The 25718-nt window shown below is 41.0% G+C and overlaps 1 protein-coding gene across 2 annotated transcripts in view; it reads right to left on the bottom strand.

Moving 5' to 3' along the window:
- The window catches only part of LOC127444611 (RING finger protein 24-like), a 67352-nt gene extending 42572 nt beyond the window's left edge, over positions 1-24780 (bottom strand). Inside the window, exons 1-2 of one of the 2 annotated variants that reach the window (XM_051704077.1) lie at positions 24420-24780; positions 22011-22064 (exon numbers count right to left, since the gene is read on the bottom strand). In XM_051704077.1, coding sequence (XP_051560037.1) covers positions 22011-22027 — 17 coding nt within the window. In that variant the 5' untranslated portion in view covers positions 22028-22064; positions 24420-24780. The remainder of the gene's footprint in view (positions 1-22010; positions 22065-24419) is intronic. The other variant, XM_051704078.1, reaches the window with a different exon arrangement.
- Between the last annotated feature and the right edge of the window lie 938 nt (positions 24781-25718).

The raw sequence follows: 25718 nt of genomic DNA, 5'->3' as shown, positions 1-25718 counted from the left end.
GCTTCCCTTGCCCCGTTAAGGAAGGTGGGCATTCGCATTCTCAACTATCTCGACGACTGGCTAATCCTAGCTCACTCTCGAGACGGGTTATGCGCACACAGGGACCTGGTGCTCTCACACCTCAGCCGACTAGGGCTTCGGGTCAGCTGGGAAAAGAGCAAGCTCCTCCCGGTTCAGAGCATCTCTTTTCTCGGTTTGGAGTTGGACTCAGTCTCCTTGACGGCGCACCTTACGAACGAGCGCGCCCAGTCGGTGCTGGCCTGTTTGAAGGCGTTCAAACAGAAAACAGCGGTTCCACTGAAACATTTTCAGAGGCTCCTGGGGCATATGGCGTCCTCGGCGGTGGCCACCCCGCTCGGGTTGATGCATATGAGGCCGCTTCAGCACTGGCTCCAGACTCGAGTCCCGAGACAGGCATGGCGCCACGGGACACACCGCGTGGCCATTACGTCGGTCTGTCACCGTCTTTTCAGCCCTTGGACCGACATCTCGTTTCCACGAGCAGGTGTTCCGCTAGAACTGGTCTCCAGGCGCGTCGTGGTCACGACTGACGCCTCCAAAATGGGCTGGGGCGCTGTTTGCAACGGGCACGCAGCTGCCGGCCTCTAGACGGGTCCGCAGCTGCGTTGGCACATCAACTGCCTCGAGTTACTGGCAATTCTGCTCGCCCTGCGGAGGTTCCGGCCGTTGATCCAGGGCAAGCACGTGCTAGTTCGGACAGACAGCACGGCAGCGGTAGCATATGTCAACCGCCAAGGCGGTCTGCGCTCCTGCTGTATGTCATAACTCGCCCGCCGTCTCCTCCAACGGAGTTAGCAGCACCAAGTCGCTGCAAGCCACTCACATCCCGGGCAACCTCAACACTTCGGCGGACGCGCCGTAACAACAGGTTACCCTCAAGGGAGAGTGGAGACTCCACCTTCAGGTGGTCCAGCTGATTTGGAGTCGATTCAGTCAGGCACAGGTGCACCTGTTCGCCTCCCAAGAATCCTCCCACTGCCCGCTCTGGTACGCCCTCACCGAGGCCTTCCTCGGCATAGACGCGCTGGCACACAGCTGGTCCCCTGGCATTCGCAAATATGCGTTTTCCCCAGTGAGCCTGCTCGCACAGACCCTGTGCAAAGTCAGGGAGGACGAGGAGAAGGTCGTCCTGGTAAGCACCCTACTGGCCCGCCCAGACGTGGTGCTCGGACCTCACGCTCCTCGTGACAGCTCCCCCCGGGCACCATCCGGCACCCGCGCCCAGACCTCTGGAATCTCCATGTCTGGCCCCTGGACGGGACGCGGAAGACCTAAGCTGTCTCCCACCTGCAGTGGTAGACACATTCACTCAGGCTAGGGCTCCCTCTACGAGGCGCCTGTATGCCTTTAAGTGGTGTCTGTTCGCTAAGTGGTGTTCTTCCCAACAGGAAGACCCCCAGAGGTGCGCAGTCAGATCAGTGCTTTCCTTCCTGCAAGAGAGGTTGGAAGGGAGGCTGTCCCCTTCCACCTTGAAGGTGTACGTTGCTGCCATAGCAGCACACCATGACGCAGTCGACGGTGAGTCCTTAGGGAAGCATGATCTGATCATCAGGTTCCTAAGAGGCGCCAGGAGGCTGAATCCCTCCAGGCCACGCCTTGTTCCCTCATCGGACCTCTGTAGTTTTTCAGGGTCTACAGAGAGCCCCCTTTGAGTTTTGCAGTCAGCCGGGCTTAAGGCACTCTCCTTGAAGACTGCCCTCCTGACTGCGCTCACTTCCATCAAGAGGGTAGGTGACCTGCAAGCGTTCTCTGTCAGCGAAACGTGCCTGGAGTTCGGTCCGGGCTATTCTCACGTGATCCTGAGACCCCCGACCGGGCTATGTGCCCAAGGTTCCCACCACTCCTTTTAGAGACCAGGTGGCGAACCTGCAAGCGCTGCCCCAGGAGGAGGCAGACCCAGCCCTGGCGTTGCTGTGTCCGGTGCGCGCTTTGCGCATCTATTTGGATCGCACGCAGAGCTTTAGACTCTCTGAGCAGCTCTTTGTCTGCTTCGGTGCACAGCGGAAAGGAAGCGCTGTCTCCAAGCAGAGGATCGCCCACTGGCTCATTGACGCCATAACTATGGCATGTCTTGCCCAAAACATGCCGCCCCCGGTAGGGCTACGAGCCCATTCTACTCGTGGTGTAGCGGCTTCTTGGGCCCTGGCCAGAGGTGCCTCTCTAACAGACATTTGCAGAGCAGCGGGCTGGGCAACACCCAACACCTTTGCAAGGTTCTACAACCTCCGGGTGGAACCGGTTTCGTCCCAGGTAGTGGCACGCAACACAAGCGGATAAGCCCGGGATAGCCGGCCGGGTGTATCGCTTGCACATAGCGCCTTCCACCTCCTTTTGAGCTGAAGACATGCGCTGTTAATTCCCAGTAGTGTTCACAAAGGTTGTTCCCTGGTTGACTTCCTCCGAGCCCTGTGGCAGTCGAGTTTTCGGAGAGACTCGCTGCCGGCCCAGTACACGCGCTAACTAAGAGCCCGGTTCTGGGGTAGGTGCTCCGCATGTGGCGGTTCCCTGTAAGGCTAACCCCATGCGATCTATATCTTCCGCTAGTTCGTTTCCCTACTGGCAAACTGCGTCTTCCTTGGGCAGAGCCCCTCAGTCTCCATGTTGTAGTAACTCCTCCCCCATTGGGTAGGATCTACCTTGAAGGCTCTCCACATGGTTGGAAAGACCATGTGATGTATTCTTCCACTTAAATATCCCCCCTCTCTTGGGGCGAGGTGTGGTCTCCGCGGTGTCCTCCCCTTGGGAGGGACACCCCCCGACTAGACCTGGCGGCCCAGTCGGATAATCCCCCTTCTTTTTTAGGGAGTGGAAAAAGAGAAGGGGAAAGAGGCCATGACTGGGTTAAGCCTGTCTCTATCTCTGGGTAGTCGACTTGTCCCCAAAAAGGGCCGTTCGACACTCATAACTGTGTTGGGGGAGGTTACATGTCGACCTGGTGTGCTGGCTATGAGGCACACAGCAAGTCTGCCCACCACACACCGCCAGTTCACGTAACACAGTTCAGCCTTGTGGCGTTTTGTATAGGGACCCCTAGTGTCACTACATCGACACCAACGTCGAGTGAGTGACAGATAGGGAACGTCCTGGTTACTGGTGTAACCTCCGTTCCCTGATGGAGGGAACGAGACATTGGTCCCTCCTGCCACAACGCTGAACTACCCGCTGAAATGGCCGGACCTTATATCGGCTCCTCAGCGTAAAACCTGAATGAGTGGTTGCATACCAGCTCCTTTTATACCCGTATGTTCGGGGGAGTGGCATGCAAATACCACTCGCCAATTTTCATTGGCCTTTTATCAAAGACCAGAGGTGTCTCGGGCTCCCAAGAGTGACCCCTAGTGTCACTACATCGACACCAACGTCTCGTTCCCTCCATCAGGGAACGGAGGTTACACCAGTAACCATGACGATTTATTTTCAATTCTCTGAGAGCAAGACTGGACTTTTACTGAAGCTGAACAAAAGAATGAGCTGCTTTGTTTAACAGTGCACTGCAGTTTTCTTAGTTCTCTTCTTTTCTGATGTTACAATTTTGCCAGTTTTTTCAAGCATATTGGATGTTTATATGGTATGTTTTTATGACACACACACATGCACTTTTACTTGTAATTTTACTCTAGTGGACATTTAAAAGGAGCAATTTTACTTTTACTGGAGTAATATTTCATCAGGGTATCGGTACTTTTACTCAACTACAGGATTAGTGCACTTCGCCAACCACTATTAGTCTGTAATTAGACTGGTTTAAGTCTCAAAAACCTTAATTACATGTAACAAAGAAACTGTACATTGTAATTCGGGCATGAATGTAGGTAATAACTTCAGTGTGCAAGCCCTATAAATACAGGGCAATCTTTGTGTGGGGGAGGGGGAGGGGGGGCATTTTCATCTTTAAGGCCAGGTATACTTTCGAAGAACTTCGCCGTGACCGTATTAGAGCCTTAAGTATTTGTCGTTATTTTCAATTAACTGCAAGCTCACAACTCAGGGATGTCAGCGAACACATCATGATGTAATTTCGTGATTAAGGGTGCACCGATCAGGAAATTTGAGGACGATACCGATCACCGATTTTTTTTAACACTAAGATCGGCCAAAACCAGTATCGATTTTGTTTAAAAGTGCCCTTAGCCACACTTTTGCAAGTTATTTTCTGCAGTTATGTTTATGCCCCACACAGTAAAATTAAATTCATTGTGAATTGCTAACATTTATTTGTATTGAAAACAGTTAAGAATAGTTCTGTTTTCAATATCAAAGGTCATTGTGACATACTGGCAACCAGTAAACACCATGAGGGCATCACACACAGCAGAGCTACGTTCAAAAATAAGAAAGTTGTCTATTACTAGCTCCAAAACTGCACCTGTGAGGAATCATTAGTATTTATGATTTTTTTACCGCCTTTAGCGTTTTGTTGCAATACAAATCACTAATTATTAAGCAAATGTGTGAAGACGTGGTGCCGTTATTTAAGGTTAAACAGTTATATCTGTTATTAATGGCATTGTGACCAACATCAGTCTGATTTAAATTGGGATCCTCAATTAAATTGGGAATAGCACTGAGATGAGTGACTGATGAGATAGTGAGAGCACCTGGAGAGCGCACTTGTTTGATTGACACCGAGAGCGCTCATGTTGAAGGGGGAGAAGCTCATAGCACTAATGATCACTCAAACAGTCTCTATCGCTCCACACACCGTCTGATTGTCACGACTCGTGTTACATTACGTATACTTAGATTTGTAATTGCATGTTTATTTTGTTGTTTAATTTGTTTTTATGCCCGTTTGCAGTCTCTTTATCCTCTCTGTCCTCTCTGTGCTCACTGGGCAGCGATTCAGAATAACTACCGTATTAACTCTAGAATTTGGGCAGCTTAATATTCATACACGTTATTCTTACACGTTTTAAAACAAATTGCCATATTCATCTAAATTACAGCATGTCTGAAAGTTTAAATTCGTTAATGCTAAGAATTGCCACCAACTCACCATCCAGTGGCCACACTGTATGTTTCAAGGGCTGAGCAAGCACTAATTCATTACAGTAGCAGTGTATGCGGGCTGCAAAAAAGATCGGCCTTGAATCTCGGCATGATCGGCCGATTGCCGATCATGGATTTAAGACAAAAATCGGCTGATTTAGATAGGTGGCCGTTCGATCGGTGCACCCCTATTCGTGATTATGTAAATTAACTGTTTGATAGAAACAAATTCATGGAAATGAATCTGGCCTTTCATCACTAGCCATCACTAAACTTAATAACGGACTAAATAATGTCCATTTCATTTTTAAAAATCCAAAAAGGGTAAGTATTTTCAAAAATTCATAATTTAAAACCAATAGGAGTCAAAGGAAGATACTAAGTATGGGCATTTTCGAGTAATATTGTGGTCGACAAACGAGTCCTCGATTACTCGTAAATAAAAATGTACTTTAAAAATTACATGTATGTTACATGTATTACATGTACAAATTAAGACAATGTCAACAAATTATGCTTTTCTTTTGGGGGAAAAAAGTCAATGAACAATATGCATTAATAAAAATGGAAAACAATAAAAGATTTAAAAGTAACAGTAAAAAAAGCATTTGCACTCACCCAGAGCTTACATAGAAACCAATACTGACGGCATGAGGGTAATGCACCGATATACATTCTGAGTCTACATAAAGGCCAGGGTTTTCCTGCATAGATAATTATGCCTCAGACTGTAGACGAAACTCAGGCAGGCAGTCACGTGCACAGACAGACCCCAAGTGGTGCTTAAGCACCCGCCCTCTTTCACTAGATAAGTGCCCTTTTCGCAAGTCATTTCTTATTTTTTAATTTATAATTTCGTTTGTATTTAAATTTGGCGCTTGGCATCAATTCTCAATTAAACATGTGCCCGACATCTACATTTAAGTTGTAATTCTGCGAGACCACACAAGCCCCTGCCCCTCCCCCTCTTTGACATTCTTTGTCACAGCCTCCACACAAACTACGTTTCCATCCAAGGATTTTTTGCAAAAAAAAGTGTCGACATAATATTTTTCCGTTTAACTCGTGCATAAACTCTATGTTGCACAAAGATGTTTTAAATTAAAAATAAATAAACAATACTAGGAGAAAAGCTTCAGTGTGCTTTTTCAGAACACTATCAGCCCAATTCTATAAAATTATTGTTTAGCTTACTTTTGAAAAAATGCCAGCAAAATTCCCTGTATTAAATTAAAAAAATTACCAAACCAAAAAAATTATATTGTTAGGCCTATATACTTGCCTTTTCTTTACACAAACTTAAATTAGCCTTACCCTGTTCTGTAGATGAAAAAAGTCGGCTGAATTACATTATCAGAATGTTCTACACTTTTTTCAAGACTATAAACTATCAGAACTATTGCCGAGTTCACTTTCAGAAAACTAGCTTTTGAACATTTTAAAACGTTTAATCCTTGGATCGCATTTACTGAGCTTCTTTAGAAAATGTAAATAGCATTATGAAGTTAAAATTAATTTTAGATGACAATCAAGTTCAGTTGGTTGTTAAAAGTTGCTGGACAAATATGCGGGACATAATACAGTTGTGATGGCGATGCTTTAGATTAGATGATTGTTCAAAATAGCCTATTGAATATCAGGAATGTATCATATGTAAACCCTGATATTACACTGCATCAATGTTTCTTTAATAGCTGTGCACACAGCATATACACATTGATGGATGGTCTTTATACTAAGACTGAAAGTTTCCCCCACTACTTGGTGCAGGTTGCCAGCTTGAACAGGGCCATGATGGTTTCTGAACCGGTTTCAACCTGCAGGTATAACATCAGAACCAATATTACAGTCCTTTCAGAAGGGCAACAGCTCCCTTTTGATTACAATTCCTCCTCTTCTGATTGCTTTTTTATTTATGAAATTAAAATGACAGTAAACTGGCTAATTTCAATGAATTGTCTCAAAACTCTCCCCATTTTACTAAAACTTCAGAGGAAAAAAATTAGGGACATCTGGGAAACGAATTAGCGATAAACACACATTTCTGTATGGAAACGGCTTAAGGGCAGACTTCTTTTGCGATAAATCAAAACTTCTGCGACAAAGTGTTTTTTTAGGCATGACGTCATCATGCACACCATTTTTATCAATAAAAGGCCATTTGAATGGAAACAGGCAGAAGACGGCAAATTTCGCAAAATTGGTTTTACGAATTTTCACTTTGTCAATAACAAAATAGTGCGAAAAGTGGATGGAAACTAGGCTACAGTTAATGCATGCAGAATGAGCGCCCTGCGGAGCAACGTCAAAGTCTACCTGACCAGCCTTCATTTGTGACAGCCAGGTAAGGATAATGTTTGCCCTAAACTTCGACATTGTTTGCCACTGCAGTGAAATTAAACCACTATAAAAAAATCTCCATAGAGCCAGCAGAACTTAGGCAATAGCCCTCCATTAAGCTTAACAACAAGTAAGCTAATCAGGCGCTGGCTCAAAATAGCATCGTGCAGGGTCGGAAATGCCCCCAAAATTCAATGTTTGAACTGCTCCTGTTTGAATTTTTTTTTTTTTATACTGATAACATAACATAGTCAATCCTCTGTGGTCACCAGAGGCGCCGGAGCGATCATCTGACTTTTTCCTTGATAACAGCAGAAAGAAATACTCCATCATTTTTGGTCATACAGATAAGAGTAAGACATCATTCGAAACTATAAAGGGTTTATTTTTATTAGTGTACACACACACAATAACAGCAAAACGTTGTGGTTTTGTAAAATAAAGAAATCATACAGGATGCGCTTTCGCCGTGAACTTCTGTCTGGAGTGTGTCACGAAAATGAACCGAAACTCAGCATTTACTTGCCTCGCAGACATGAGAAATATGTCTATAGAAAGCTTGAATTATCTAATTTTAAATGAACCAATTTAAATCGAAAACAAATATTCTCTGATTGTGTAATCCGTATGAAACCAACGAGAGGTACAGTCTTTCCCGTTTGAGCTCATTATCGTTTTTGGAAGAAGACACGCTGTGATTTACCTCAGAAGAAGAGCGTGATCCGATACGGCCTTTCTAACACAAAAAGTGTCCCACAAAAGTTAATTTTGTGAGCGAAAACCAGAGTCTACAAAATCTATTATATGTTTCATGGCCTTATTTCAGTGACTTAAAAATTACTAACCACGCATAATCTTGATTTTCTCAAAAATGCAAACATGTACATCTCATGTTCGGAAGCTCTTATGTTACAACACTGCTGAGAAAGTGATGCAGTTTATTTATTCATTTTGTTAATTATTCATGCTTGACATGATGACTACAATCATGTCAACTGTATCTGGGCAAAATTTTGTATTGTTGTCTCAAAGCAAGCGATGGCATTTGGAACCAAGGTAGCCTTTTTTATCAAAAGTCCAAAAAAACAATGATCTGAGGGTTTTACTGAACCTAAGAACTATGTACATTTGTAAATGCCACAATAAACCAGAAACATAATTACGTAGAATAAGTAACAAGTAATAAGATCCAGCACAAGATTCAGTTGTGCGCATGGTAAATCAAGACCTGTCAATCTAAGCGATCAGTCCAATCCAAGCTATAAAACAGTGGCCGATTGGTCTCTACACATAGTCCCTTCCCACCATACCCACCCCCATATCTGAGATCAGAGATTATCTTATTATTGGTTTAAGAGGTTAATCAAGTTTGCTGTTTGTTAACTACAAATGAACACATTAGCTGTTATGTTGTATTTAATTAATTTAATGTTGAACAGGTTAGCTTTTTAATGAAATATGCTATAAGTTGATAATTGTCATTTTCTTCAACCATCTAATTATTAGAATTCCTAAAATATGTTGCTTGTAAGTGTTTGCTTCAGCCAGTGGAAGACATGGTACAAGTGTTTGTGAGCACATGATCAGGATGGTACCACCTCTGCCTCATTTTGAGCCAGAAAAAACCCTGAAGGCTATCAAATATTTATAATTTCACATGTTATATTCAGAAAAAACAAGTGGTGAAAGTTTTCTTTATATAAAATCTGTCAGTGTTCAAAGATTTAACACATACACACAAACTGGTCTGATCAGCTTCTCAGTTCGCTTCACATTTTCTTTCCAACAATAAAAGCTGATCCTCATCTGTTGGTTTGCATGACCCAACAATAACTGAATACAAATAGAGTAGAATTCAATAAGAATCAAAATATTACAAGTATTGCCACACTTTGCTTACATCATATCTTCTTCTCTCATCCATCACCTTGACGACAGACAAGTTAATTGCAAATTTCCCACAAACTTACGGCAAATTTGCCACTGATCACATGCAAATGAGCTTTGTGGCAAACTTGCGACAAACTGTCCATTGTTTCCAAAGGTTTGCAGGTTTGCTGCAGGTTCATCAATACCGGTGAAGAGCTGCAAACTTCTGCTAAACATTTGCGGCAAATCACAAGCTCATTTGCATGTGAAAACAATGAGTTGCAAATTTGTGGCACATTTATGGCTAGTCTGCCAGATAACAAGATTTTTTGTAAGGGCCTCCAGTCAACTCAATTGTAACTTTAAGATTTGGTGAGAGATTCAGAGGGAAAACAGTGTAATTCAGTGCTGCTCACGGCAGACAAATCCGGAAATGAAAATTAATTTGCAAAATTTATTGTTTTTAATACTCCATAAGCTGGTGCAAAACAAGTATTTGGATTACTCGTGCACATCCCTAGAAGGTAGCCACCATGACATAAAAACAAACATGTCTGTGTGTTTGTTTACATCACAAGAGGTAGAGAATGACCTTATGTTACGTAATGTGGCACATGCAGCTGGGTGTTACTTGTCATACTTGTGTTTCACACACTTATTTGGATTTTTACTGACCCTTTAAACTTAACTTCCTGTTCTGGACCTCTCTGAATAATGTGGGAGCCTTTGACACTCAGGGAAACACCCCCACTTTCATCCAGATTCCTACTGACCACCAACACACTGTTTACTTTAAGCTGCAAACTTGCCGCAAATTCGCCACAGATCACTTTCACATGCAAATGAGCTTTGCGGCAAACTTGTGGCAAATTGTCCATTGTCGTCAAAGGTTTGCCGGAGGTTCACCACTACCGGTGAAGAGCTTCAAACTTCTGGAAAACATATGCAGCGAATCACAAAATAATTTGCATGTGAAAATAATGAGTGGCAAATTTGCAGCAAGTCTCTCTCCCTTTCTCTCTTACACTAAATTCAAGTAAAGCTCCACCCCTGCAAAGCGTGCTGGTGGATGAGTGTAAATATACAAACAGAAAATCAATAACCAACTGCCTATACCCACTGTAATATCAATAACAATTCAATATACATTGGTAAAACATACTGCCTGTATGCTGTTGGAGCTCTGAATCTGTCTAGTTCATGCTGCCATTTTACCTTGGCAATTTTCCAACTGCTCCCTTTCCCATCAAGCCCTGTTGGTTTACCGTCATCCCATCCCCTAAACTATGGTCTGATTTATGTCACATCCCTGTATAGACTTACTGACATTTTCATGCCCTCTCACAAAAAGATGTATGTGCACACTAGAGACACACAAGACAACATATGCAAGCATGGCTTTGGAAGACTCCACAAGGTTAGGACATGGAAAAGAATCCAGAAAGACCTACATATCAATAGCAAGAGGGGGTTGGGCAAGTTGAAAGAGTTCAAGGCTGGGAGAGGCTCTTTGGGCTGCAGGCAATTACTTTTCCTCCTTTCCCCTCAGTGTCAGAGATCCTGCACTGATGCTTCTTGTTTAAATCTAATGCCGGCCCCTAAGCACTCACACCAAGTATTGATGTCATAATTCATCGACACCAAAAAGAATAACAAAAAAAAATTCCTAACAACAAATATGGGGGTTGTGTGGCATAATGGTCAAAGCTCAAGATGCTGGTTTGAACCACACACAGAACATGTACAATGTACAAAAATACATTTACCTTGGCAATTTTTTACATGGATTCATTGTACAATTAAAATCCGTTCAAAGAACATGATTTTAATATTGGTAACTTTATTGTAAGTATACAATTCTTAGCAATTTGCTTTAAGTTAGGCCTACTTTGTCATACAAGGGGAGTCCAGTAATTTCAACAGAACTTTCTTTTTTTTTATTTATGGTAGGTAAACAAGAAAAAACTTAAAATCTGTGTGAAATGTTACATTTTAGCCTACTTCATCTTACGTCAGTGGATCCATCCATTGGCTCAAAGAACTTGTAATAAGTACATAAGTGCGCAAATTCTCACGCATTTGGCATGAGACACACGCTTTCAGGCTCTGTCTCACCTTCTCACTCTACCCTGCCTGGGTAGCTCAGTGGTAAAAGATGTTGGCTACCACCCCTGGAGTTCTCTAGCTCACTAGTTTGAATCCCAGGGCGTGCTGAGTGACTCCAGCCAGATTGGAGTCTAAGCAACCAAATTGGCCCGGTTGCTAGGGAGGGTAGAGTCACATGGGGTAACCAAATTGGCCCGGTTGCTAGGGAGGGTAGAGTCACATGTGGTAACCTCTTCGTGGTCGCTATAATGTGGTTCGCTCTCGGTGGGGCGCGTGGTGACTTGAGCGTGACTTGAGCTATGTCTCCGTGGCAACGCGCTCAACAAGCCACATGATAAGATGTGCAGGTTGATGATCTCAGACACGGAGGCAACTGGGATTCATCGTGGTCACTACGCGACCACGAGGACTTAAAGCGCACTGGGAATTGGGCACATGCCTGGTATGCCCTGACCGAGGCACCCCTCGGTATAGATGTGCTGGCACACAGCTGGCCCTGTGACTACACAAATATGCGTTTCCCCCAGTGCAGACCCTGTCGTCCTAGTAGCACCCTACTGGCCCACCCAGACGTGGTTCTCAGACATCACGCGCCTCGCGACAACCCCCCTCTGGCAAATGAAGGAAGGACCTTCTTTCTCAGGGACGGGGCACCATCTGGCCCTTGGATGGGACGTGGAAGACCTAAGTAGCCTATCACTCAGGCTAGGGCTCCTGAGTGTATGTATGCCTTGAAGTGGCATCTGTTTGCTAAGTGGTGTTCTTCCCGACACGAAGACCACCAGAGATGTGCAGTCAGATCGGTGCTTTCCTTCCTGCAGGAGAGGCTGGAGGGGCAGCTGTCCCCCTCCACCTTGAATGTAGCCGCCATTTCGTAGATGGTAAGTATTTGGGGAAGCACAATTTGATCATCAGCCTCCTGAGAGGCGCTAGGAGGTTGAATCCCTCGAGACTGCGCCTCATCCCCTCATGGGACCTCTCTGTAGTCCTTCGGGGTCTACGGGGTGCTCCCTTTGAGGAGCTCTCTTTGAAGACTGCCCTCCTGACTGCGCTAGGGAGTCAAGAGTGTAGGGGACCTGCAGGTGTTCTCTGTCAACGAAACGTGCCTGGAGTTCAGTCCGGGCTACTCTCACGTGATCCTGAAACCCCGACCGGGCTATGTGCCCAAGGTTCCCACGACCCCGCTTAGGGATCAGGTGGTGAACCTGCAAGCGCTGCCCCGGGAGGAGGCAGACCCAGCCTTGGCATTGCTGTGTCCGGTGCGTGCTTTACGCATCTATTTGGATCACATGCAGAGCTTAAGAAGCTCCGAGCAGCTCTTTGTCTGCTTTGGTGGACAGTGGAAAGAGAGCGCTGTCTTCAAACAGAGGATCACCCATTGGGTCATTGACACCATCACACTCAGGCATATCATGCTCAGGACGTGCCACCCCCCGTGGGGCTACGAGCCCACTCTACTAGGAGTGTGGCAGCCTCCTGGGCCCTGTCCAATGGTGCCTCTTTGGCAGACATCTGCAGAGCAGCGGGCTGGGCAACACCCAACACCTCTGCAAGGTTCTACAATCTCCGGGTTGAGCCGGTCTCATCCCGTATATTGTCAGGTACGAGCAGGTAAGTTCCGGGACAGCTGGCCGGGTGTACCGTTTGAGCATAGCGCCTTTCCCCTCCCCTGAGGTGAAGACGTGCGCTTTTGACTTCCAGTCGTGTTCACAAGTTGTGAAACATTGCATCTAAACTCTTTCACAGTAAGTCTAAAATATCATACTGTAATGATCTATAATTTTTTTATGCTAGGTTAATTTTTTAATTGTTCCGAACAATATTTGCCCACTTTTTCCATATGCGGCAACAAACTCGTTGCTGTTACTTCTAATCTTAAAGGTTGAAACTGTAGAACTACAGTTCTTGTCTGCACGTGTCAAGTTGACATGCAACCTAGATTTCTAGCACAACCCGTATGGCAAATTATTTGAGTAAGAAAAAAGCCATCTCTGGGTCGCTTTTAAATCCTTTCAGATCTCAGAGTTGTCGCCATCTCTGAAAAGCCAAGCCAATGTTGATTCGGGTTTTATTACAGACTCTGTCGCTTTCCCTTTTTGCTTGTAGACTCTGCTCTAGGTTTCTTTTGTTCGGGGTTTCTTTGTTTTTACAACCGATGATTCCCCGGGGTTTGCCATTTTGAATGATCCATGGTCAATTTTTCTCGTTCATTGTGACAACAAACTTTCAGGTTCACGCTACTCCAACACACGTGCTACAATAGCCGTAGCTTATTTTCTCTCTTAATGGATATGACGTCAACACACACGGGCAAATGACGTATGTATGCAATTTCGTGAAATCCGTCCTGACAGCTCTAAAATATAAATCATTATTATAGGTTTAACAAAGAGTATTTGGGTAAAGACATGGTTTGGAAGATGGATTTTTGTTGCACTCTCTCATTAATAACATATATATAAAAAAGGATAATACAGGATACCTGTATTATTCAGCTTTAGATGTCCTTCTCATCTGTGTCACTGCTTGCATGTTGATAGCAGACATTCTAGAAAAGATCCGTGAGGTCATGTCCATGTGAATGCGCTTTAAATCCGCACATAGCAAATCTTAAAAATCTCATTTTAGGGCAGCTGTTGATTAACAGGTACAACTTTCAACCTAGAAGTCCTTGGTTTCACTAGACACATGCTTGGGGAGTTAAAAAAAATCTATCACATATCCACTATTGTGTGCATATACAATTATAACAGATGCTATTTCACCCTAAATATAGCCCTAGAACTGAAAAGAATGCTTGTATGACGAATAAAAATAGACCATGATGGAAATTTTAAAATTGTCCGCCAGAGTGATAAGTGCAACCTAGATTTTCTAGCGCAACCCATATGGCAAATGTTTGAAGAGCAGAGAACAGCATGGTATTTCTGTAGAATCCTTCACAGTGATGTTGTGAACAATATGGGAAAAACAGTTTTAACACGACTATTTTCTCCAAATGTGTAAAAGCTTCATAAACACTCAGCTGTAACACCATCTCCTGATTGGTCAACTTCAGGAAGATCACTAAATCGGCTAGTTCAACCGCACACACCTCACGAATTCAAGCTGAAAGTGCCCAAAGAACTAAAAAATTTCCACGTGATCTCTCCCGACTGGACAAAAACGGTCAGGAGCTCGCACAACAGCCGAAAATCGCACCGGGTACAAATGCCTTAAAATAACTAGTTTTAAGTCAAAAATGCTATTTAACATCACAGAATCAACTGAATACATTAGGTTCCACCACTAATTTTAAGGGTCTAGCTACTTACAGAAACTTCTGCAAGTTACCACTTTTTACAATATAATTTACAAGAACAACTATAGAGGACTAATTATTTGAGTACTCATCGAGTACTCGAGGGGCAACGACATGTACATAACTGTATATATAATAACATGTCTGACAAACATCTTTGGCTGCTGCATTGCGTCTTGTTGTTCCAGTTTATAGTCTATATATAGTCAAAATCACAACGTAAACAATCTCAAAATTAAAAATAAGCTCCCTCTTTGACATGTTTGTGTTTAGTTATCAGGTAATTGTCATTGAATTTTGAATTAATTGAAAAGTCACATCATGCATGATAACCATCGATCATCGTTTTCATGAATGATCATTGCTGCCATGTCCGAGTACTCGTGCCCATCCCTACTGCAGAGAATCAGACTCAGCATGCATATGTTTGACTGATGACCACATTCTTGTATTCTGGAAATGCCTTAAATACAGCTAGAACACAGGCATCCTGACATCAAAAGCCATTTATGTGTACTAGCTGATTTACTGACACATGGGAAATGTTCAAGTGTGTTTCCAGTAAGGGTGAGGAACTTTCTGTGGGTAAAAAGTAGCACCGGGGTATTTCTGGAACAGAATATAAAGCTACTGAAATTATTGTTCACACTCTAAGGATATGCAACTTTCTGATATTTATCTTCACTTTCAAATTTGCTCATGACTTGTGTCTCACTTTAAAGCGATAGTTCACCCAGGAATTTTAATTCTCTCATTATTTACTCACCCTCATGATATCCCAGGTGTGTGTGACTTTCTTTCTTCACCAGAACACATTTGAAGAAAAATAGAAAAATTTCTTAGCTCAGTAGGTCCTTAAAATTCAAGTGAATAGCGATTTCTCATTTGAAGGTCCAAAAATCACAGACAGTCAGCATAAACTTCATCCATACAACACCAGCTGTTTAATTAATGTCTTCTAAAGCCACACAATCGCTTTTGATTTGAAAAAGATAAATATTTAGGTCTATAGCTAAATCATGCTTCCGGTCGGCAGCCGTACGCGCGTGACGTAATCGCATTGGCATTGGAAACATGTGAGAACTGACACGCGTGTGTCACAGCCGAAAGAGCAACGCTGTTTAAAAGTGAGGAGGAACGCTGTACAGTAGCTTTGTTGATTTTGATTTAGATCTGTTATTATCTGTTTCTTTACTCACAATGGTGCGTTTGTGTGCTTATCCTGGATGTCTCAACCGAGTGGAGAAAGTGAGATTATCTCGGTATCAATGGCAGCGTGAATACGTCACACGAGAGACCGATTGGACTCCACCCTCTCCTGAAGCGCTGGATTATAGTTAAAATGTTCTTAAATATTTATAATTTTTTCACAACAAAAGCGATCGTATCACTTTAGAAGACATTAATTTAACTGCTGGAGTATTATCGATGACATTAATGCTGACTGTCTGTGGTTTTTGGAGCTTCACAAAAGAAATCATTCACTTGCATTTTAAGGACTTACTGAGCTAAGAATTGTTTCTATTTTTCTTCAAATGTGTTCTGGTGAAGAAAGAAAATCAGTAAATAATGAAAGAATTTTACATTTTGGGTAAACTGTCCCTTTAAGTATGTATTGCAGTAAAGAGGACTATAATTACATACTCTGTGTGCAACTGTGATTACTAAAGTGTTTGCATAGCCAGTCGTGTTGTGAAACCTAGTGAGGCAGACCATCAGCACACACCTTTATAATGGCCTGTCTTATGTTGTCTAGCAGCCCAAGACCCAACCAAACTTCAACGCATATTTCACACATCCACTGAGCAGCCACATCGTGTTTAAATATCAATTCTATTACAAGGACAAATCCAATTTCATAGCTAATAGCACCCTAACTTCACATATCATCAAAACACAATCTGAAGAGCACTCAAATTGAGCAAACATCGGCATATCTACTTTATGAACCTTTCCTCCCCCGCCTAGTGTTTGTCCGCACTCATTCCAAGACAGCAAAATTCATTCAACAAAGTAATCAAGTAAAAAATAACTGATACCACTCATACTTACACCACCATTTGACCTCGTTTTCATGCACTTAAGAAAACGGTTTATTCCAGGGTTTTTGCAGAAAGCGGCGTACTGAAACATCATGTAAACTAGAACTTTCTTACACCATTTAAGGGATTAAGAGAAAATGATTTAACATACCCGGGTTTCTGCCGGAGAACTCAGCTTATGTGGTCATGTAAACACATAAGCAGTGTTCTTACAGGTTTTTTGGGGTTCGTTTGTGTGTGAACAGATGCTTTCTGGTGTCCATGAAAATATAGTCAATAATGAAACAAAAGGAATGCTCTATAACTTACCTACACCTCAAAAAGTAAGACCTTGGACACCTTAAAACCAAAACAAAAGAGAAGCCACTCTTACATGCATAACCCACCTCTGCTTATAAGTTTAAATGCATATTTAGCCAAGTGAACACGGTTATGCAGAAAGAAGACTGGTTAATTCTGGTAATCTTTGCATCATAGGGAGGGTAGGGGAAGCTGCTACCCCCTCAAGACCAAAAACTGTACATCTGCATCTTTATTTACTCTGTCAACATGCCACCACCGAGCAGCATTATGTTAACTACTCACTAAACCGTTATTAGTTGATCGTTCCAATTAATAACTGTTTAATCCCCAAACACAATCAATACATTAGGAAGTAAATCCCATAGAGGAGACAAGATAGTGATGTTAAGGTGTACACAAACTGTACCACATCATGCTGATGAAAAAAAAATTGCAATCTGTTACAAGCTGTCCACTTCTTCATTTGACATCTGTCAGCAAAAAGGGGTGTTCTATTGGAGTTGGTAAGCGTTTTTACTCAATGCACATGCGATTGTTTCTAAAATACATTGTAGGAAGATAATTCCACTGACCATTCAAGGCAGAAATCGGGATTAAAAAAGTGTGAATCCCTCAAGACCATTTCCATTATTCACTGAAAACAGCCCTTTTAAAATGGAAGATGCTTTGCCAAAAGCAGTGAAAGCATTTTAGATTATAGATATGTTACATTTCCTTTGTCTCTTTTTCTTCATGTCAGGAAAAAGCTGCCTGTTTGCACTGTTTCGCAACAGTGACCCAAGCCAATTTCAGCGACTTGTGGCGAGTCCCTGCACCAGAACAAAGGCTGCTGCCTGCATCTGAAGTGGAAATTTCCACTGAGCCTTGAGCCCTGACTATCCCAGTTGCACATTTGAAACTTAATATTACAACAAACTAGAGGGCCTCCAGCTTCGAAAGGGGAGTTGTGTGGGATTTGAAATTGCCAGATTGTGAATATGTTAGTGAATATGTGGTCATGAGTCTATTATCTCAGCTTACATATAGTTGGCATTTAACAAGACATGACTGGCCTGTAAAAGCATCACAACAGTATCAGTCAAGCAATCAATTTCAACATGATAAACCTCAAAGCTCCTGAAATTTTTTTTGAAATTACAACGCATTAGCTGAGAGATATTAGTATCATGATGCCATGGAGACTGTCAACATCTACTGTATAAATATATATATATATATATATATATATATATATATATATATATATATATATATAAAATTGCAGAACACTTTTCCTTTCAGTGGGATGAGTAAATCCATCCCTCACTAGTTTCCCCTACTCCAAAAAATATCTATTTTTTAAGATTACTCAATTCAATCTAATGGAATTTTGTTATGAAATTGAAATGCGTACATTTTTTTTAAATTATTTTTGTGCTGATCTTGCAGGATGGCTCTTCTTTGAGCAACTCAAGCCTGCAGTCAGCTTCATGTGTAAAAATGTCTTAAAACTTACAACTGAAGCTTACAATTCCAATTACCATGGCATTTTATGCTCACAAAAAATTACACTACAGAATTTATTTCCAAATTAATCATGCCAATACAGGAGCATTGCTGATATTTCATGGACAATTTTTTTTATGAAAACGCTTACAAGCGCAACATAAATGTGCATCTTAATGTGAATTCTTAACTTATCTTATAGAGCTTATCTCTCATTTCTATTTTGGTTCATCATTAGATTGTAAAATGGGTTTTATAGAGCCATAGTTATGAATGTTTAATACAATTTTAATGCAACATGTAGCCAAACAAACAAGACACTTCCCCATGGCAAGTTCAACTTTGCTTTTAATGAGAAGTTAAATGTATGTTTCTGCATGTTTGTGTCGCACTATGACAAAATAAATAAATTGTACCTTTCAAAAAGTGCCAAGTAGTGTTGCAAAATTCATAATGATCTTCTGATATGTTTGAGCACTGACTAAAACTCCAGTCTTCATTACGTTTTTATATGCTCATGTATATATGACACCCTGTACAGATTAAAAAAAAAAACAATTTAAGAGAAAAAGAAATCCAGCTAAAAAATCAACTATCCAAAGAAAATTCAAACATTATGCATGAGCTTAACACTGGTTACATAGTGAACAAAGGGGTATTCTAGATACTGCACAATGAAGAAAAGGCCTAACTGTTGCTTGAATTCTTAGAATTTTTTAATTCCAGAATAGCATTGCATTGTTTCATTGAGCAAATGCAAACTAGGACTTCTATTGCTTTTCTTTCCTCTGAGAACCAGTGGAAGAAGGCTGACTTCTTGAGGTAGAAAACCCAGTTTGGCCTCTTATAGATCTTTATCACATTAAATCAGGCATTCAATTTGTGCATGATAACAGCAGGAAGACGCACCTTATACCAATGCAATAAACTCTATTATCATCTAAATCACCAAAGTTACACAATAAGGAAAATTTCCTAGTTGTCTTGGCTCAGTGTGTGGGCAGTGAGATTAATGTAGTGTTTAATTCAGGGCAATGGTGTTACTCCAACAGTTAATTAATCCATTTTAAGGCATAGCAGAGCTGCAGGTGAGAAATCAGACAGGAAAGAGGAGAGGCAGCTTTTGGATATAGATAAATAATGCAGCTGGGGACAAGAGGAGGAGGGGGCAGAGCCTCAAACTTGTGCCTCAACAGAAATGTTCACCCAGGAATTTACTCATCCTCATGTCGTTAAAAACCTGTATGATTTTTTTTCTTCTACAGAACACAAAAGGAGAAGTTTACCAAAACGCTGATGCATTTTTGAACATACGCAAGCATGAACCAGTTTTGAGAGCTGCGGCAAGATGAAAGACTTTCAGTCACTTACATTTTAGTCTGTTCCTCACACAAAGCTGTTGTACTGCTATAGAAGTCTTGGGATATAGCACACGAGTCATACGGACTACTTTCATGGTGCTTTATTGTTCTTTGTGGAGCTTGACAGTCAAAGGTCACTATCTGCTTTGGTTGAAATAGGACAGCATCAACATTCTGCGAAACTTCTCCTTTTGTGTGCCGAGAGGAAAGATCAGTCATATGATTTTGGAGCCATATGAGGGTGAGTAAATAATGACGGAATGTTTATTTTTGGCTGAACTAACCCTTAAACTGAATACAAACTCAATACAAATCGCCTTGTTAGCAGTTGAAAAAGAGGATGTGATCTATATGTCTAAAATGTAAATGAATCCTAAACATGCAAATAAATAGCTTATCTTTGCATTATTCCTCTTAAGCTCTAGAATAAAGAGGGGGCAAGCTGACGTCTTATATACTGATCTGTGAACAGATCTGTTGTTGCTTTGATTAGGAGGTCTGCGATCCTAGATCTACACAAGAGGGTAAGTCTTGTGAGCTTAAACAGTAACGTAAGATGACATAAACAAGCTGCAGAAGTGACACCAGCATCTGTTGCCCCCAGTTTACCCACTCAGCATACATTCCCCACAGGGCTTTCTCCTCACGCCCTCTCCTCCTTTCTCTTATTTTTATTTTATGTATTTCTTTTTTTATTTGGCATAGTCCTTCTTCTACTGGCCTTCTACTATTTCTCATCTTCATGTTCTGTTCATCCTGTGATCACATGCATGCCTATGCATACTCACACACACATACACACACACAAATAACTCTACAAGATTAGGACATCAAAAAAGCACAGGGGGACTCTAAATTTATACAAATACCTGATATCAGAAATTGACAACCTAAGGCAACCTTTTATTGATGAGGCACTAATATGCACAGCACATTAATGTAAGACAGAGGCCTCCACTTACATTGAAATTGTCTCAGCTGAGTTGATAATCATTCAAAAGTGAGTTATTCTTTAAAGTCAATATAAAACCCTTTTTACTTCCTTAAAGCATGCTTAAGGTCGATTCACTTATTCCAAACAAAATAAAAAAAAATTAAAAACACATGAAAAATGTTGGTCTGTAATATTTTATCAAAATGTAATAATTTGCTCGGACTGTGAAAAAACTTTCCTTTTCAGCTGACGTCAAAAATCACTAATTTTCAAGCTCTCATCTTCTACCAACTGGCCTCATTCTGGTAAGTAACACCCACTTTTCACGATCCAATCGATTGACCCTTCGCTAAGCTCCGCCCCCCTTGGTTACGGACGCTCACTCTGACAAGCTCTGCAGAACTCCCCATTGGAATGAATGCGAGACTGCCGTCAATGGCACGTTTTTTAGCAAAATATTCTATTGAACGATAGAGAAAAGTGTCCTTTGATAGCGATTCTACACCTGATAACATTAGTGTATGTTTATAACATTAGATCTGCTTATAACGTCTCATAACACACTCATTTTGATGCCATGAACTCTTTATTTACTAATCGCCTTAACGAAGACCTGAAACAATACATAAATTAATTAATGTTAAGTTATTAGCTTTGATTTACCTTGGAGCAAATGTAGGTTTCTTCACTGATGTTATTCATGTTCATTTGGGAATGAGGTGTATTATAGTTTAATCTATAGTATGCTCTTCTTGATATTTATTTCAGTATTTTTAAAAAAATCTGTATCCTCTCTGGGAACCTTGTGTCGTTATAACAAGTGACCCAACAACAATTTATTTTACATTTTTTGGATCAAACAACTCAAACAACTCCCATAGGTTCTCATTGGAAAATAGCAAACGCGTGTCAGATTAATGACGGCCCGGCAACAGTTGCTAGGACAGGATTGGTCAGAAACTCTTTTAAGGCGGGACTTAGCGAATGGTCAATTTTTGATGGATAAAAACAAATTCCCCCTTCAGTTTTTTGTTGAATATCTCTCTCTCTCTCTCTCTCTCTCTTTCTTTCTTTTTTTTGGAAGTAAAATGGGTTGCGAAAAACATTTCACATTGACTAAGAATATGGTGAATCCTGATAACTGCAATTAGGTGATTAATTAACTTTATGTAAACTAGTCCTCAGCTACTATGTGTTGTAAAGCATTATAACATGTTAATATGTGTTTGTGAGAGGTAAATTTGTGCTCTAACACTTACACTGGCAGATATATCATCTCTGTGGATTTTAGGCAGGATTCAGAATTCAGGAGGCTGCAAAACATGATGACTAATTCACATCTGTGTCATTTGAAAGTTACATAATTTTTATTGTACAAAAAAAGAGAATGAGGAGAACAAACATGCAAATCCAGCTGATGTCCAATAAAAAAAAATAAAATAAAAAAAAACACCTCTCTACCAGTGGGGTCTTTTAATGTCTGGTCTTTATAAGAGAGGGAAAGAATTAGGCTTGGAATTAACCACAGTTAACACAAATGACCCATGAGTCATTTCTGGCATGCATAAAACTAAAATCTGTTCAACAGCTCATTTGCATGTTAAGTAGCCCCAAGTCACATTAGCAAAGGTTAATGTATTTCATTTCATACAGTTCCATACTAACATTTTGTACAAGGTTATTGGTTCTAAATGTCAGCGTGTTTAAAAGTGAATAAACCTCCATACAATATGACTGAACTGAGATTAGAGGAGCAATTGCTAATTAATAAACTGCTTTCAACAGTCAGTTGTAGACAAATGTTCATAGTTTTTAAGTACAGCTCCACATAAGGTCACACCGTTGACCCCTTCACCATAGGGGACTGTTCTTTTCATTGTCTATTAACCAGGAGCCAGGATGGCATAAGACAGACTGACATCTCTGGACATTGTGCACAAAAACAAGTCCCTGATTAGTTCTTATTAGATGCTGTACATGCCGTTCAGCCAACTAAACTGAAAAACAGCATGCACAAGCTCAGGGGTATTACACGGGAGACCAGACCTGCCCACTTGATGACGCGAGACAGTGAAGCAAGAAACTTAATTTGCTTCTTGCCATGACAAACTAAGAATGCAGTGCTTTGCATTTCCTAAAAATGGTATAAAACCAAAAATGCTAAATGCAATATAATATTTTCAACAAATCATATAATTGTGCATAGGTATGATAGCAAAATACACAAGCTTATGAACTTGTACGATAAAACACTTCCCATATATATATATATATATATATATATTTTTTTTTTTTTGGCATCATAGGATGTGCATCCAATCAAACTCAGTGGTATTTTGGTGCGAATTCATCCATTACTTAGTAGAAGCAAGCCAAATCAGGCGAATATGCCAGCATAGACAGGCTGTGTAACATGTTGTCCTCAAAAACCATGAACAAAATAAAGGTAATGTAAAATGTGGAACACCAAACCACACTGAATGTTTTGGCTTCACTTGTGAAAAGTTATTTGTGCCAACAGTGTGATTTGTATGGTGTATTATTAGGTGCTAAGAGTATAAAATCAACGGGACATTTATTTTTCTATTATAAGCCATTTTTAAAACTGTATTGGGTCAGAACTTGATGTCTAATGTAAAATCTGAGCCCTTAAGCAAACCAGTTGAGAGCCATTCATCTAAATTGAATGGTTTTAAATCAGTAATATCATTTTATATGACTCTATCAAACTCACTACATTAGGTTACACCACCTGAAGTCACTTCTGGGTCGGGTCAGGCAGAAGTAGCTCCTTAAGATAACAAATCAGCCCATTTTCACGTGATAATGCAAGCCAGGTTATCGTTATTGTAAGTTTTCAGTTTAACCTGTTCACCTAGATATGATCCAATTTATCAAATCAAGTCTCTCTAAACTTTCTCCAGTGCTGGAGTTCATAATGAGGTGCATCAATTGCTATTGTGTTTACATTGTGCAATAGCAGCACGTGGTAAACAAACAGCTGGGGTTAGGCCAGCGCGCGCCTCGAACATTCTGCTCGCGAGCTTCCTTTTATTGTCATTATGACGTAGAAAAGTTTGACACCACATATGAATGAACGGCTAACACGCGAGTATTCGGCGAAAATTTAAAAAAGAGCCGGTCGCAGTGGCAGCTTGTAACACAAAGCAGATATAAGGCGTATATAACACTCAAATTCAGAAAAAAAAAAAAAAAGAAAAGAAAAGAAAAAATGTATTTTTAGGTCGCATTAGATCAATGAATCCATTGCTGGATAAATTACTCTTGGTTTATTTCTATTAGAAGGCGGTGCATCTGCCATCTCAGTCTAAACATAGCTATGAATGCTCACTGCAAGCAGAAACAAACAAAAATATGTCTAACTGTGATTAAAATAATCATTAGATGTGTAATAACTCCACTAAAACGCTTAAAGAGATTGATATTAGCGCGCTAGCCATCAGTGAGCTAACGGGAGTATATTACGTTAATAGACATAAAACGAGTCTACTAGGGGATTTAGACAACACGATCGATCACGATTAAATCAACACGATAACTGCTGCACTTGAGAAATAAACACGCACAAGGAAGCAGTTATTAGAGTGTAATAAAGATAGGACTGTGTTTATTATAGTAAATGTAGAGGTGCAGTATTGGGGACTTACCAGCGGGTTCTCTGCCACTCCTCCCTTCTTCTCTTTCCAAAACTGATGAAAAGAGCTCAAATTCAGCGTCTCTGCAATATGATACCGTTTCTACTCACAACCGACGGCAAATAAATCAATCACTTCCTCAATGATCTGCATAAACCCGCGCGCGTTATTTAACCAATCTTGCGATCATATAAACACGCGCATTGCAGACTGTAAATACATGGATGCTCGTATAACTGAAAGTAAATTCACTGCCTTCACTCTTCAAATGGCTTGAGACTGTAGTTTCGAGGTGTCTGAGCTCCTGGTATACGTCTGCACGGGGTGGTCGATTGAGATTTTTGGTGGTGGATGTGAACTCTGCACGTAGCTCACGACACGGGCAGGTCCCTCCTCCTCCTCCTTCATCACAGAGAGAGAGAGGGGAGTTCAGTGTGTTTGTGTGGGGAGGGATGCAGATGCTTACAGAAAGGGAGGGGGTGATGCATACGTAGCTTCTGCTATGTTTATCCTCATCGATAGACTGTAGATAGATAACTATGAGCTGTAAATACTCCAGATATCCAATAATTCATTCTTGTCCAGTGTTGTGGACATTTTATTATTCATGTATTTTATGTTAATACTGTACCTCTAGAAAGTACATGGCACTCTTTTAAGACCTGGTTAGGAATTCCTGGCATTTTATGTGATAAAATGTGGGGGTGTGGTCTAAAATATAATATAATATAATATAATTAAAATTTTATCAGAAATAATTTAAAAAAAACGTTTGAAGGTTATAGATTGATAGATACAATTAAAAATATATTTTGACCTATTTTTAAAAAGTATATATTTTTATTTTATTTTATTAAAGATTACTAAATTTAATTTGATGGAATTTTGTTATGAAATGCATGAATCTTAAAAGTATCGTTTGAGATAGAGAGATTAGCAGATTAAAGGCTTGTTTACATTTGAATATTTGAATTTTTGGTGGTTGGAGTTTAAATGGTTTTGGCCCCTTTAAGCATTTTGTTCCTTTAAAGGTGATGTAAGCGATTTTAGCATTCTGAAGCTTTTCATCGTTTATTCCTGTGGCTGTCAAATTCAACAGTGGCACAATAGCACCCTCAGCTGACAAACATTATTAATCATGGCCTCAACCATCCGCTTCAAATACAACACTATGAGAACGAGCAAAATGATTGACAGGTGAAAAGCGTCAATGTCCGTGGTCCGCGGACACATTTTTGTTTGTTGTTTACAAAGTCTACAGCTGTCACAGAGACCGGAGAGATCTCTCAGGATACTTATTTCATTAATATC

The sequence above is a fragment of the Myxocyprinus asiaticus genome, chromosome 8, assembly GCF_019703515.2.
Source record: "Myxocyprinus asiaticus isolate MX2 ecotype Aquarium Trade chromosome 8, UBuf_Myxa_2, whole genome shotgun sequence".
Classification (NCBI taxonomy): domain Eukaryota; kingdom Metazoa; phylum Chordata; class Actinopteri; order Cypriniformes; family Catostomidae; genus Myxocyprinus; species Myxocyprinus asiaticus.
The sequence above is the reverse complement of the archived record's forward strand: the minus strand, read 5'-3'. Positions and strand labels throughout refer to the sequence as shown.